Source organism: Tiliqua scincoides, chromosome 9, assembly GCF_035046505.1.
Source record: "Tiliqua scincoides isolate rTilSci1 chromosome 9, rTilSci1.hap2, whole genome shotgun sequence".
Classification (NCBI taxonomy): Eukaryota; Metazoa; Chordata; class Lepidosauria; order Squamata; family Scincidae; genus Tiliqua; species Tiliqua scincoides.
This window is the reverse complement of record NC_089829.1, coordinates 35,356,034-35,370,943: the sequence shown is the minus strand read 5'-3', so window position 1 is coordinate 35,370,943 and position 14,910 is coordinate 35,356,034. Positions and strand designations below refer to the sequence as shown.

The 14,910-nt window shown below is 41.8% G+C and overlaps 1 protein-coding gene across 11 annotated transcripts in view; it reads right to left on the bottom strand.

Moving 5' to 3' along the window:
* Positions 1–14,910, bottom strand: part of ZNF536 (zinc finger protein 536) — a 551,190-nt gene that overhangs the window by 194,307 nt on the left and 341,973 nt on the right. For all 11 annotated transcript variants that reach the window (XM_066636754.1, XM_066636757.1, XM_066636763.1 and 8 more), the window contains one exon: positions 9,544–9,696. In XM_066636754.1, the coding sequence (XP_066492851.1) occupies positions 9,544–9,696 (153 nt within the window). The remainder of the gene's footprint in view (positions 1–9,543; positions 9,697–14,910) is intronic.

Sequence of the window (14,910 nt, the reverse complement as noted above, 5' to 3'; positions counted from 1 at the left end):
TGTGAAATATTTACAGAAAATCACACGTATACATCCGGAAAGAAAAATATGTCTAGATAAATGTGAATGTAAATGTATACTGAGCACTTGTTAGCAATCAAGAGTTCCCTTGCCAACCTGAATGCTGGAATAGTCATTGAAAGAGACAGAAGTCTGACAGTCCTAGAAGCCTCCGTTAAATAGTGCCCTGTCAATAACAGCAATTATTTCTCTAAGCAACCTCAACAACAAGGAATTATTTTCTCTCCTCTGTCTTCTTTTTCTGAAACGATCTAAACGCCAAGGCAAGCCATCTGTGGACTTTGCCCGGAAAATATTCCATTGTTGGTGCCTCGCTTCTCCCAAAACAAAAACCAGGAACTGCAATTCTTGTGCAAGTTAACAACCGAGTTAAAAGGCTGCATGCTCTTCACAATTCCTGAATCAGTTTACAATTTTCGACTTCAAAGTGATTTAAAGTGAGAGCCATAATGAGAGATTTTGACAGATGTAGCAGGCAGCTCATTATTTGAACCCCAAGATGGCTTCACAAAAAGGCAATTGCCTGAGTGCCCTGATGCTTCTGACTTCTGCCACATGCCATATCCAAGCAGCGGCTATGCATATCTATGGGACTGTAGTGGTAGTGGAAGGATAAGTGGGTTTTACACACATGTTGGACACACGTATCGCCCCATGGAGACAGATCAGTTCCTATTTTGCAATGTGAGATCACATATGCATGAAAATGTACTATATGCTGTAAGAGTCTGGCAGGTATTATCACAGAGCCTGCTAATATCCAGGATACCGATTCTGTTCTCTGATGGAATCTATATTTGAGGCTTAGCTTAAATGTTCCAGAGAGAACCTTCACAGGTAGTGATCGCCCCAATAATTTTGCCAAGAGCAGCATCTGGATGAATTTTCTGACACGCTTGCATTTGCCAAAGTCAACCTGTTCGTTAAGTTCAGGTGAAAGAAAATGATTTCTCAGATCTTCTCCAGGTTTGTTTAATGGACACAGCAGTCATCAGTGCTGTTGGTTGAGGTTGGGGCACGCCTTTGTTGCTTATGTTATTGTGTAATTTTCCTGCAAATAAGTAATATAGTAAGAACAGAAATGGAGGTACTGACTCTTCAAAACAAGTTCCTTAGTAGAATTCAAAGTGATTTATGATGAAAAACTATGGAAAACAAAGTAAGGCAACAGTAGAGTTAGCCATAGATACTTAAAAACTTTGGGAAGTGCTCAGGAGAAATTTTGTACATTATCTTCTAGCCTCCTGTCTCTTCTAGGTCTATGTCTTGCTTGAACTCTGGGGCCTCTAAATAAGATGGTGCCTAAATAAGAAGGATCATTCTTTAATGTGGTGGTTGCTCCCAGTTTCAAGGGGAAAGGATTCTAGGACTCCTCCCTAGGAGAAACACCTCCTGATACACCTCCTTTTTTCCTCTCTTCAGCTTGAATCCACCTACATGTTTAGAACATCTATGAGGACCCTACTCTGTGACTCTCTGTTGGCTAAAGAACAGAAGGACATGTAGGACAGGGCCTTTTCACTGGTGGCATTCATTTTGTAGAACAACTCTTTGCTTAGAATTTCCAACTGGCTCTCTCTCACTCTGTTTGGAGATGACAGATCCAGTCTGTGCTATTTCAATGCATGTTGACGTGGGTAGTAATTGATCACTGAATGGTTGGTTCTCTAAGGGTGAAATCCAAAGGCCAAGTTGGGCCGGTGCAAGTCCCTTGAGCCAGCCCAGAGGTGTCACAAAAGTGCCATAAGGTCAAATTAAGCCTCCAGAACGCCAGTGCCAGGTAAGGGCCCAATCCTATCCAATTTTCCAGTGCCGGTGCTGCTGTGCCTATGGGGTGTGCACTACTTCCTGTGTTGGGGAGGCAGTCTTGGAGGCCTCCTCAAGGTACAAGAATATTTGTTCCCTTACCTTGGGGCTGCATTGCGGCTGCACTGGTGCTGGAAAGTTAGACAGGATTGGGCCCTAAGTTTGCACCAGCTTACCTCAGCCAGTGCAGGGGGTCTGGCGAGAGTGGGAGGAGGGTGGTCTGGGGGTGTTCCAGGGCAGGAGGAGGATAGGTGGAAACTGGGCCTGGGAGGGGGGTGGAGCCAGGAACTGGCACTAAGGCTGAATCCTAACACCCCCTCAGGTGGCCTGGCCTAGTGTCAAGCTGCTTGGATCTGCGCCACCTCTTTAGGTGGTGTAGTTCTGAGTAGCCCCATTTGAGCTGCTGCCATGTTACTCAAGGTAAGGGGAATCAATTCTTCTTGCTCTGGGTTGTGTCACAGCCCGCCCCAACCCTGCGCTGCCTGTTCCAGCGTAGGATAGGATTGGGTTATAAGATGCTTTTGTTGCCTCTGTTGTTCATCTTTTGATGACTGCTGACTAAAGGATCATTGTAATGCTGATGACATGTGTGTTAATTTTTGGGTTTTATTAATTACTTGTTAGCCACCTGAGGGCCCTGTACAATCAGGAAAGTTGGAGTAAAAATGCTCCAGTACATGAATTAACCAGCAGGAAGTGCTCAGCTGGCTGTTGTTAAAGCACTGCCACACCTGTGAGCTGGTTTTACAGCACCCTCCCATATTTCCCACGTAGTCAATGGCCAAGTCAGCCCTAAGCAACAGCAGCAAAGATAGAAATAAGTACTATATTTCTATTGCTTAGTTAAAAGCTTATTTATGTCTGCCTGGAGGTTTTTGTTGTTTTTTTTAAATATCAGTTGTTTTTTTCTACCAGTCAAACATCAGAAACACATGATTAGACAAATGTGCTTGTCAAGACAAATATAACAGAATCAACCCCCAAAGCAGTTCTCAAAAGTTCTCAAAATATTTCCAAAGGTGGCATTTTTTTTTTTTTTTTAAAAAGGCTTATGAAGACTTTTCATACCTGAATGACATGACTTAAATTATCCTTACTATCCATTGGGCATGAGCAAGTTGAAGTTAGGCACTTTTAAATTCTATTGACTATCCTTATGAATGGCTCATCCTCTGAAATGTAAAGGATGCATCTGGGATTACGAGACCAGCCCATACCACTAACATACAAGGGCTTCTTTGGATCCATTTATGTCTCATCACCCAAGGTCACTTCAATGTAATGGCTCTCAAGACTGAGTTTGTGGGGTATAAAACTGGCATCCTCCATGGCTAGTAGAGATGGTGCCTGAGGTCATCAAATTTACTTTAAAACAGGGGTGTCCAAACTTTTTGGCAGGAGGGCCACATCATCTCTCTGACACTGTGCTGGGGGCCAGGGGAAAAAAAGAATTAATTTACATTTAAAATTTGAATAAATTTACATAAATGAATATATTAAGACATGGAACTTATATGAATGAAAGAAGGTCTTGCAATAGCACCAAGGGCTATAAAAGGCCTTGCACAAAGCAAGGCCGGCCTTTCCTTTGTTGCCGCTGCTGCTTCACAGACGTGAAACAGCAAGCAGTGGAGGGAGTCCTCGTCCCACAGCTCAGGTGAGAGGTCAATAAGTTGTCCTCATGTTGAGAGCAGTTGTGTCGGGCCAGCGTGGGCTCCAGCAAGTCTCCGGAGGGCCATAGTCTCGTTGGAGACTAGGGGCCGGATTGGGAGTCTCTGAGGGCCGCAAGTGGTCCCCAGGCCGGGGTTTGGGCACCCCTGCTTTAAAACAATAATCAAATCTACCCAATACTAGATAACCACTTTTGCCCTTTTTAAAAAACTGATTCTACCCATTATGAAATCAGCTCCAAGTTGTTTTCATCCCCCCCAACAAACAAGCACACACACTCTGAGCCAACTGAGAGAATTTTCTGACATACAAAAGTGTGGCCCACAGGAGAAATGGCACCATACACTGAGTTTTTGTCCTGTTGAGATGTTTAATTTCATTTAAGCAGAAACTAGATTTCTATATTTTTTTAAGCATAATGAAATAAATAGATAATTTTCTTCCCAAAGTATTATAATACATATACTGGAGAGGATTTTTGAACAGCTATTGAATGCATGGAGTGATTATTGATAACCTATTTTATCAATGGCAGAGTGGATATTTTAGAAAAGAACTACAGCACGGTTTAATTAGTTCATTATTATGCCTCTTCCTACTCAGTAATTTCTTTTATCATTCTAATCACTCACTTCACACTTTTGAAACCAAATGGAATATCAAAGGTTCTGTGGGATTATTTTTGGATCATGCACATGTTCCCCACATAGTTCATCTGTTTGTCAGAAATACCAGTTGCATTCTGAATCTCTTTACTCCCCTGCTATTGTGCCCGAGAAAGATGCAAGCCAAAGACAAAGAAAAGGTATATGATTATTCCATACTCTGGTATTCTCCTTTTTTTTATTACCTTCTGTTGTTCTATCACACAACAGACAGAATAATGCTTTAATTTTTGCAAAGCTATATAATTGAATTTAAATCCTATCTCAGATATTTATTTAGTCTTTCCACAAGTCTTTTCATAGTTAATATTAGGAGAAATAAATATGGATGCTCCTTAGCTCTGAAGCTTCAGTACATTAATATAAACTGTACACCAATTCCCCCTAAGCATATATATGTTGCAAACCTGAAGACTTTTTACACAGCTGCTTATTGCTAAACAGTGTCTTGTCCAGAAGGGGACAATCTGTGTCTCTAATTGCTGTCAGTGAAGCTGAGATTCATTATGTGACTTTCCCATTAAAATGTGAGCATTAATTTGTATAATGAAATATCACCCACTGCAGTGTTCATTAGCCATGCCCTACTGTATACGCCACATTGTTAGCTACCTAGAAACTGTAGTTAATTTCACTAATGGATATTTCCCTACTTAGTGTTTGGTAGGAAATTTATACTGTAACATTACCTCTTAAACTTTTAAGGAAATTTAAATTCAATCAATTATTTTCAACAAAAGTTTGGGATGTCATTAAGTCAAGAAAAGGCAAGTGGTACAATGCTAAGGATGGGGTTATCAGGATAAATATAGAGAAATGAAAGAAAGGTCTTTTTAGCTCAACTTAGAAATGTAACAAAAAAGATTTTCAATGCCAAAATTGTTTCTCCTCTTAGAACGCACAATGCTATTTTCCTCAATTATTCATATAGCCCATCCCTTTGCCAAATGCTATCTGCAGATGGCAAAAGTCAGGTTCATTCCTGTTCAAAGATGTGAATTGAGTTTGTTTATTAATTCAACTTCAATTTAGAGAGTATCCCATAGTCTCACTTCAGTTTAAAGTCATCCAGCACAATTATCAGAGCAGAGCACCACTCCAAATTGGAAATGGAGATATGGGCAAATTCTGCACCTAAAACACTGGTCCTTCTAGTCCTGTGACCTAAATTCAAGTAGATCACCCCAACAGCATTGCCACAATTTGGGGGAGGGGGAGAGAAGAGAAGAGAGAAAGAAACCCCCTTTTGAGCCTACTCTAAAACAATCCCATTAAACTGAATGGGACTTACCTCCCCCAACAGTGTGCATAGGATTGCCACCCTAGACAGGCAAACAGTCTTAGCAAATATTTGTTCCAAAGTGGGTATTCCTATGGTATAGGTTGGGATTAAGTTTGAACCCTGAATGTATAAAGCAGAACATTCAGAACTAGGACATATTCCTAGAATACTGGGACTCAGAGCATGGTCTGAGGGCACATGATATAACTCTTTGCTGATGCTAAGCAGGTCAGTGCCAAGACCATATGGGAATGCTATTATACGACATCCTGAATATCATGATGGGAAAAGGCAAACATAAATGTAAATATTCTTGCAGTCAAACAGCTAATTTGACTTCACCAGCTATTTAGATAATTCAAAATCTATCATCTGGTCTATCATCTGGAGTAGTGGATCATGGAGCAGGTTAACTTTTTTTTACTGCATACAAAAGTTAAGGCACTTCTGTAATATATCTTGCAGAATATACCCCAACACTATTTGCTTTGGTCCTGCGAGTATAATTAACAGAATACCTTGTGATAAGGTTATAAGTGGCATCTAAGACTCTGAAGCTAGAGTGAAAACGTCTTTGGATCTGCTATTTACATCCAAAATGAGCAGGCTAACTTATCCACACAAATAGGTTCTTCTGCAGGATCAATAAAGAACCAAAAGTTTCCATTGTTGATCACTGTTGATTATTTTAACTTGGTTAGTCATTAGCTGTGAGTTTGGCATAAGGAGAGAGGCATTCAAACCATGGCCCTCTAAATGTACAGGTGTTCACATGAAACTGACTTCTGCAGAATGGCTTGAATTCTTTGCTAACAAACAAGTGCTGAGAGATCCAAAAATATCAGCTGAGCTAGTGCAGTGAAGAAACACAAGAAAATGTTGATTTTAATCATACAATGATATATGATCCAGACTTTTAATAATGATGGAGTACGTTGCAGGAAACTGAGAAACTGTTATCCTGAACAACTATGAACAAACCAATATGATATTTAAGAATTGGTACCAGTTCTATCATTTTCATTTAGTGCATCAGAAGTTAATTTTTATTTCTAATAACCCTTGTAATTGGTAATATTACACTGTTTATTATGGTTATTTATAATATGTAACACACTGCATTCCATTTCAACATATTCTTGCTATTATAATACTTTGTTCTTTAGTTAATGGAAATTGATCTTTATCTATTTTAATACTATTATGCTTTTAAAATACTTTGCAAATGTTGTTTGCATAGACTGTATAATGCCTCTGTGGATTCATTGTCTTATTTTTAATGGCAGGTTTTCTTCCCAGGATGATTCTGTTAGTAAGTTTTAGGGCACAATTTTTATGGGAACTATCTAATAAAACATATTTATTTCCATAACTTATGAGTCACAAGCACTGAATACACAATGAGTGGCACCCATTAAACTAATTTTTTTTTCATTTAATTGCATTGAGAGCATAGATTTATTTAGGGAAGAGATGAATTTAGTTGTATTTCTAAAAACCCTGATAGAACTCCTTTTAGACATGAAAAATACTAAATACAGTATATATTGACTTGATTTTAAGTGAGGGCCAAATCCTATCCAACTTTCCAGCGCTGCTGCAGCTGGCACAATGGGACATGTGCTGCATCATGTGGTAGGCGAACAATCACAGAGGCCTCTTTCAGGTAACGGAATGTTTGTTCCCTTTCCTCGGGACTGCATTGCCGCAGCACTGGCACTGGAAAGTTGGATAAATTTGGGTCCTGAATCTCTGGCTTTTTTCAAAGAATTCATGATTCAGGTGGGACCTCGGTAGTCACAGGGGTTCTGTCCCAGAATCCCCTGTGTATATCAAAATCCATGGATACTGGAGGCCAAATTTAAAGGGCTTTTGAAAAAAAAATGCTCCAAAATTAAGTTTCCTACCTTCGCATGGTCAAACCGTGCTGTTTCTCAGCCCCTCCAGCTATTTCTAGGCTTGAAAGTTCCAGAATGATTCACAGTGCATTCTGGGGCGAAGCTGGGAGCATAGATTGCTCCACGTTACCTGGAAATGGGTCTTTCAAGCCTAAAAATAACTGTAGAAGCTGGGAAATGGTGCAGTTTGGCTGCACAAAGGTAGATAACCCAATTTTTGTACTTTTTTTTTTTTAAAGCCCTTTAAATTTTGCCCCTGGTATCTGTGGTGAGTTAAATCTGTGAATGTCAGACCCACAGATACCACAGGTCAACTGTATATGCCATGGTTTTCCATTGGCACAAATACAGAAAGGACACGATTTAGGCCCATTGATTTCAGTCAACAAATTTAAGTACATGCTAATGTCTTGCACTGAATTGATTTGTAGACAGAGCCCTCAGCATTGGCTAGGTTGCTTGGAAGGAGGTCACAAAACTCCTTCCTCCTTGGAAGGAGGTCACAAAAGTTCAATTTCAGGAATTTCCAGATAGGGATGGAGGACCCCTGTCTGGAACCCCAGAAAACTGCTATCAGTGAATATATCAGTTACTGAGCAACTGATATCAGCTATCAGTTACTGAGCAAGAAAATCTTGATTTTAATCATGCAATGGACCAACTGTCTTACTCCAGGGGTTTCCAAAGTGTGTGTTGTAACCAGTGGTGCAGCATGGGAGGGTCACAGGGTGGTTGCCTGGATGCAAACTTCTTAGGGGCACAAAATTTCAAAAGAGGAAAAAATGATTATAATAAAAATAGCCCTTTTCCACCCCCTTTTTCCCCTTTCTTTTGCTTCTTCCGGACTTCCAACAACAAACACCTGAGTTGCAAATCTGGGCAAATTCCCGGGGGACACAATGGAGCTTTTCTGAGCTACAGGAAGGGAAGGGAGTGGTGACACTGGCAACCATGGAAAAGAGAGAGAGAGACTGGCCTGGAAGGGGTGCCCCCCTTGGTGCAGCCACCCCTCATTCAGTCTGCTTTGGTTCTCACACACCAGGGCCTCCTCACGCCTCAAGGGCACCCCATGCATCTGAACAACCACAGGGGCCCTCTGATTCAACATGGCCTGGTTGTGGGCTACCTTGCTTGGCCTCTCCATCCATACCTGCAGATTTCCCTTTTTGGGTAGGGTCTCTCCCTCTCTGGCTCAGGGGACTAGCTCAAGCTCCCCCACCTTCCAATGGGGGCCAGCCCCAGCCCCTTCCCCAGCCATGACACACCCACCCTGGCCAAAGAGACAGCTTGGAGTCTGGAGCTAGCAGCTGGTCTGCACAAGGCTGAGAGCAAAGGCTGTACATTCGCATGAATGCCACTCAGCCCAGCTTCTTGGTCAAGCACATCCTCAAGCTAGAGCAGCAGTGCCTGGAGGGCCCCCTTGAACTGCCTTTCCCTGCTGCTGCCCTTGCCTCTTGCATGCTGCTACTCAGGTTAACGTGGACTCATGCCAGTGATTGAATAACTGAACTGGTGCAGGTCTGAGTTGACCCATAGTGGCTGCTGGGCCGTAACCCTGAGCAAGGGTACAAATACCCCCTTGCCCAAAGTAGATCTCCAGTAGTAAAGTTATACAGTACATAAAATATACTTGCTTATCTTTCACCTGTACAGGTATTTACATATCTTACAGTATCTCTCTAATACATGGCATCAAAGAGAGCTTCTCTGCTGTGCAATGATCCATGGTGGGGCAAAGGGTTAAAGCCTCCCTTCACAGGCCAATCACCAGTTTATTATCCTAACACGTAGCTTGACCCTTGCCTAAGCTGTGATTAGTACATAGGACTTAAGACAAAAAGCAGAGAAACACTCTTGATTTTTGTGTAGTTTACTAACTTTTGGACCAATCAAAAAAATTTCTCCCTTCTCACGCAAAACCCTGACAATGGATATTTGGCTCCATTCTATTTCGGTCTTCAAAGTGCTTTGCACACATTGGCAATCTTACCAAAACTCTATGATGTATGACAATATTCTAAGCCCTATAATACAAACCGGGGTGGAGGGGCAGGGCAAAGGTTGTTTAGACAGCCAGTCTTGCCAAGCAACCCAGTGAATACGTAGCAGGTGAGATTTGCTGTGGGGGTTTCTTGGTTCACAGTGGTGTGCCTTGCTCTCCTTCCTACTGGATGTCCATTACTCTACCAGAAGGTCTCACCTGTGTGTATTCTCAAGTGAACCTTTAAGTGGTGTGATGTCCTGAAAGTTTTCCCACAGTAGGGACAGTCCTTCATAGCAGACCCAAGGCTTCTGTCTCTCAGCAAAGCGGGTTGCTGGACTCCAGCAGATCTCCCGGCTTCATCTCCAATGTCTGAAACACAGAGGAACGTTCTCACATCACTTCAGCACATGTCAAGGAGTTGTTCTCACTCAAACTGCTAACGCAACACAAAGCTAAACATGTCAATACTACACCTGTCTATTTCATTCTTTAAATCTGACAGAATGCTGACAATTCATCTATTTTCTTGTTATTCTCTTAAATTATTTCATCTTCCCCATCGTCGTTTTAAGCAGCATATGGTACCTTTATACTGAACTGAATTAGACAAGAAAAGAAACAGCTGTGTCAGCAGCTGGTTTGATTTCTTCCTTTGCTTCATTCTTATTAAGTACTTTTTCATCCTAAAAAAAAGTTTGCTATATTTTTTAAATACAAGTATTTCTTTGCTCTCTGGAATGTGGCTCATTGTTAATCAATATGCAGAGCTATATGAAGCAAACAAAGTTCTTTTTATGAAGTTTTAGGTGTGATGGGAATAGTAATGACACAACCACAACTACAGTTGTTGCTCCTACTATCATACTAATGATAATTGGCACAACGAAAAGGAAAATGAAGCATTTTTACATCCTTAATTAATCAACTCCCATTGGTTCTGATAGAACAATTCAGCACATGCTTAAATAATTGAATTCAAGGATTGCAACCATTTATGTATCTTGCTGAATGTTTGTGATCATTTCTGAAACTACACCTGTGGCTGCCCACAGATTAAAGAAAATCTTGGCATTCTATGGCAATGCCGCAGAAAATTGTGCCACTTCAGCCTGTCTGTTTCAATGTCAAAGAAAAGAGCTGAAGAAGCAGGGCAAGCATTCAGAGTTAACTGAGCCACTTCACTGATGCTGACATCAGTATGGGGAACAATCCAGAAGGAGGTGCCATTCCAAACAGCAGATACTGCCTCCCTCTTTTGGGTGAGCTACCCAGGCTCAGCGATCAACAGCAGACACCTGACCTCCTAGTTGGGATGTGTGTTCAGGGGAGGCAGAGCCTTACCTGTCATTCAAGGGAAGTAGTCTCACCCTCCCCTGTGATGGCACATGCACTCCACCCATTCTCTTGGGTTGTATGATCACAGGGGAGGCTAAGTTCTTGCTGTGGCTCAAAAAGCATTGTAATGCTTTTTACAGTGTGTACAGTGTACAGTGACTCAAAAAGAGATGAACCAATCACAGTGGCTTAAAACAAATCCTACTTGATCCCTAAATGATACACTAACCTAATACTTAAAGCAGGCAACATGGTGGGTGCCAAACTTTCAGGAAGCAGGACAGGTGGAAGGTGCTTCACCATCGCCTCTTATTGGTTTGCAAACTTAAACCTGATGCTTGGAAGGAGTTCTATCTCCTTTCAAGGCTGTGTGTAACCCCACCCCACCTGATGCTCAAACAACGCTGAAGTTAAAAAGTGGCAACACACACAAGAGTTATATGTATGCATGAGAACTTGTATCTGTATGAGATTGCACTCTGACCTCTGTACTGCATATGATCTTTCTTTGCCGAGCTGCTGGGAATGTGTTTTGGGTAACTGCAAGGAATCATGGGCTGGAAAGATAGGTGTAATTGGAGAGGGGTAGGACCTGTGCACTGAACCAGAATGCAAGGGAATGAGTAAAAGAAGAAATAAGAAAAAAAAAATTCTATATGAACTTCATGCACAGTTTCCTTAAACAACAAATGAAATGGAAATACATGCATGTCCACAGTGGTGTTCTATGGTTACAACGTCTACTGAAGACCGTGAAGACAGTTCTGAACTTTTGCTGAAGAGGAATAAGTTTGGGTTTTCTTTTTATGAAAAAAGTGAAGAATTTAATAATAAAATATATGACCGATTAAGATTCTCAGAGTGTTCAGCGTTCTGCTTGAAATGCTAGCCAGTTATAACACAAAGCATAACTTAGAGCTTGCAACAGACACTTTTAATTATTCACAGGATTTAAGAGTAACATAATGCAGAATCTATGTGGTCTTTCAAGCAGTCGGAGAGAGGAGCTATTTTATATTTCTGAATTCCCCAAGGACTTCTAATTGTCATTGTATTTACATAGTATTTCACATAGAATTCAGCTGGAAAAAGAAATTAGACTGAACCATGCAAAATTAAGATACAGAAACCATACACAAGGTGCAAAAACATTGCCTGCTTGATGGCAACTTTTAAAAAGATTTTATGTTCAGTTTTGATAAACACTGTGCAAAAAATATATATAAAAATAGGGGGGAAATGCAGATAAACAGATAGCTAAAGCTAACAAGCCACTCAGGATACATTTACAGAATAAGAGTACTAGTTATGTTTTGCTAGATGTCATTCTTAATGACAGCTTGTTAGACATTACTCTTTTATCTTTCTATCTAGGGTATGTGTGGCCCAATAAAAAAAGAATAAATTTGTAAGATAAACAGCTCGCTTTGCAGATTTAAGAGACTAATTTTCACTTTACACAAAATTGATTTCTTTTTCTTTTTTTGGTGAGGAGCTGAGCACTAATCCCTCTGAAAGAGCAAACTGAAAACAACAAGGAGGAAGCACAACATGTGGGTGGTCTGAAGAGTTTTTCCTTTAGATTTAAGTAGATATACAGTAGATAGCTCTAGAGGCTTTACTCCAGCAGGGCCTTACCTACAAGGACTTTAATTCTCACTGAGAGCACATTCACGAGGCTTCAAAGCGTTTTCTTTTGACATCTCTCTCCCCCCCCCCCTTTAACCCAGCTCCCTGAATTGCTTGAGGCTGCAGCTACCTGAATGATTAGCTCAACAACTCCTTCTCACAGTTTTGATCAATGAAAACGAAAAGGGTCACAACTGTGGACTGTTCTCTTCCCACAGGTCTTCGGCACTGCTCTGCCTTACTCAATGCTTTTCCTCAGGGGGTTCAGTTTATCTTATTTATGTGAGAAATTAATTTATTTCTTCTCAACAAAGGTCAATTTAAAGCATCTTTATAATATTTCCTAAGGTATAACTAAACTAAAGTATAACTGAACTGCAGGTTGATGGGGAGAGAGTGAAGAGGGCCATCTGTCTTGGGCTTCAAGCTCAAAGGGTCTCCCCTTCAGATTTATGGTACGAGAGCATTTGAATGGCACACCATGCTTAATATCAACTGTGACATTGCATGGCAGCTAGATTGTTCCTCAGTAATTAGTGCATTTACAAAATTGCTAGAAAAGCATTTGTTAAATAAATATTCTTCTTTGGTGCCTTATTTTGATTCCTGTCATTTTTACTGTAACTTTTATTTTGATTTTAGGTAGGGACCTCAAAATCTGGAAGTGGTGTGTGTGTGCGTGCGTGCGTGCGTGCGTGCGTGCGTGTGTGTGTTTAAACCATCTTTGACTATCAAGAGTTAGAAGAAACTAAATACTAAGACATGTTTGAAATTCTTATCCCAAAAGTTGATTATTTAATACCATTAAATCATTATCTCTTATTTCTGTAATACAGCATAGGCTGCAAGACTGGCTACTGGCCACACTGGATGCAATTCACCAGCCATGCATTGTAGTCTTCCCTGTTCTTAAGGATAACAGAGGTATCCCAGACTTGAATTCATATGTCACTCATGAAGCAGGAAATTAACTCAGCTTCATCTAATCCAATCTGATTAGAACAGGACCCCACTGTATCTCCAATCAGATGCCACTGGATCCAGCCCCACCATTTTGAGCATTCACATCTCCTCCCTCACAACATACAAGATATGTCTCAGTGAGGAAATACTACTCTGCATAGGGTTTGGGAGGCAACAATCCCCTTTTTTCTAGTCGAGGCAGGCAATAAAAGCAGGAGGTTGATCAACCCTGATGGGTTGCTACGCATGGCACTGCTGGTGGGTTGTGTTTGACTTGGTTGGTCACAAGGTGTGCAAGCCTGATGAGAGGACATTGGCTTTTACAAAACTACATTGTTTTGCATAAATACCACCCAAAAATGTAAGGAACAAATGTTTAAAAAAAAGTGAATCTAGCAGACTGATAGTCAATCTTATCCCCCTGCCATCTGTCAATGAAGTGGTGGCAAAATGGCAACTGCTGTATCCTATGGTGGGGGGAGGCAGTCCAGGAGATCTTTTCTAGGTAAGGGAACAATTGTTTCCTTACCCGGAGGTAAGCCTCCATGGCACTTTCATAAGTCTGCATTGCCCCATACTGCAGGATCAAGCCTGGGAAAGGGGTTAGGATATCGGCAGCACTGTTGCCGCCAATCCTACCTCCTACAAGCCACCCATCTTCCACCTCGTTCCATCCTTCCCAGCCTCCTTTCCTTCCTTCCCAGCCAACCCACCTCTCCTGTCATTGTACCTGCTTCAGTGAATGGGGAATCCTCCAATGGCAGGGGTGGGAAGGCACAGGTCTTCCCACCAGTGCACCCCACAGTGTGTTAACTTGCACTGTGCTGGAGTGCTTTTTGCAACAGGCGCTGACTGCTTTACGGCTCTCTTTGGGTGTTGAGGGAAAGACTGGTCCCAGAATCAATTCTTCAGGGGCATTGAAATTGGACTGCACTCTGTGTATTACCTTGAATTGGATTCATAACTATGCAACACAGCTATCAAGTTGGTCTTATACATGCATGACACAATGTGGAGGTAGAGCGTCCTCTGTTTACCTACAGTTAAAACATAACAGTTGTCTCCGTCTCACAAGAAAAAAAAATGTCTCCAGGGATGAACAAGTCAGGCATAGCTTGACTCAAATCGAGTCACAAGTCTCCCCCCTCCCCATGATTTGACACAAAAACAAGTCACAACGGGGCACTTCCTGAGTCACCCAGAGTGTTTTCGTGACTCAAAAAGACTTGAGTCACAAGTCTTTCCTTTTAAAAAATCCTGCTGTAGAAAAAAATGGAGGGGTCGGGGGCTTCTTGTAGTGGGGGATTCGATTATTAGAAACATAGAGAGGGGGGTTTGCGACGGATGTGAGGACCGCATGGTGACTTGCCTGCCTGGTGCGAAGGTTGCGGACATCACTTCTCGTCTAGACAGGCTGGTAGACAGTGCTGGGGGAGAGGTAGCGGCTGTGGTGCATGTCGGCACCAACGACGTGGGCAAGTGTAGCTGGGAGGTCCTGGAGGCCAAATTTAGGCTTTTAGGCAGGAAGCTGAAAGCCAGGACCTCAAAGGTAGCGTTCTCTGAAGTGCTACCTGTTCCACGCGCAGGGCCAGCTAGGCAGGCGGAGATCAGGGGTCTCAATGCGTGGATGAGACGGTGGTGTAGGGAGGAGGGGTT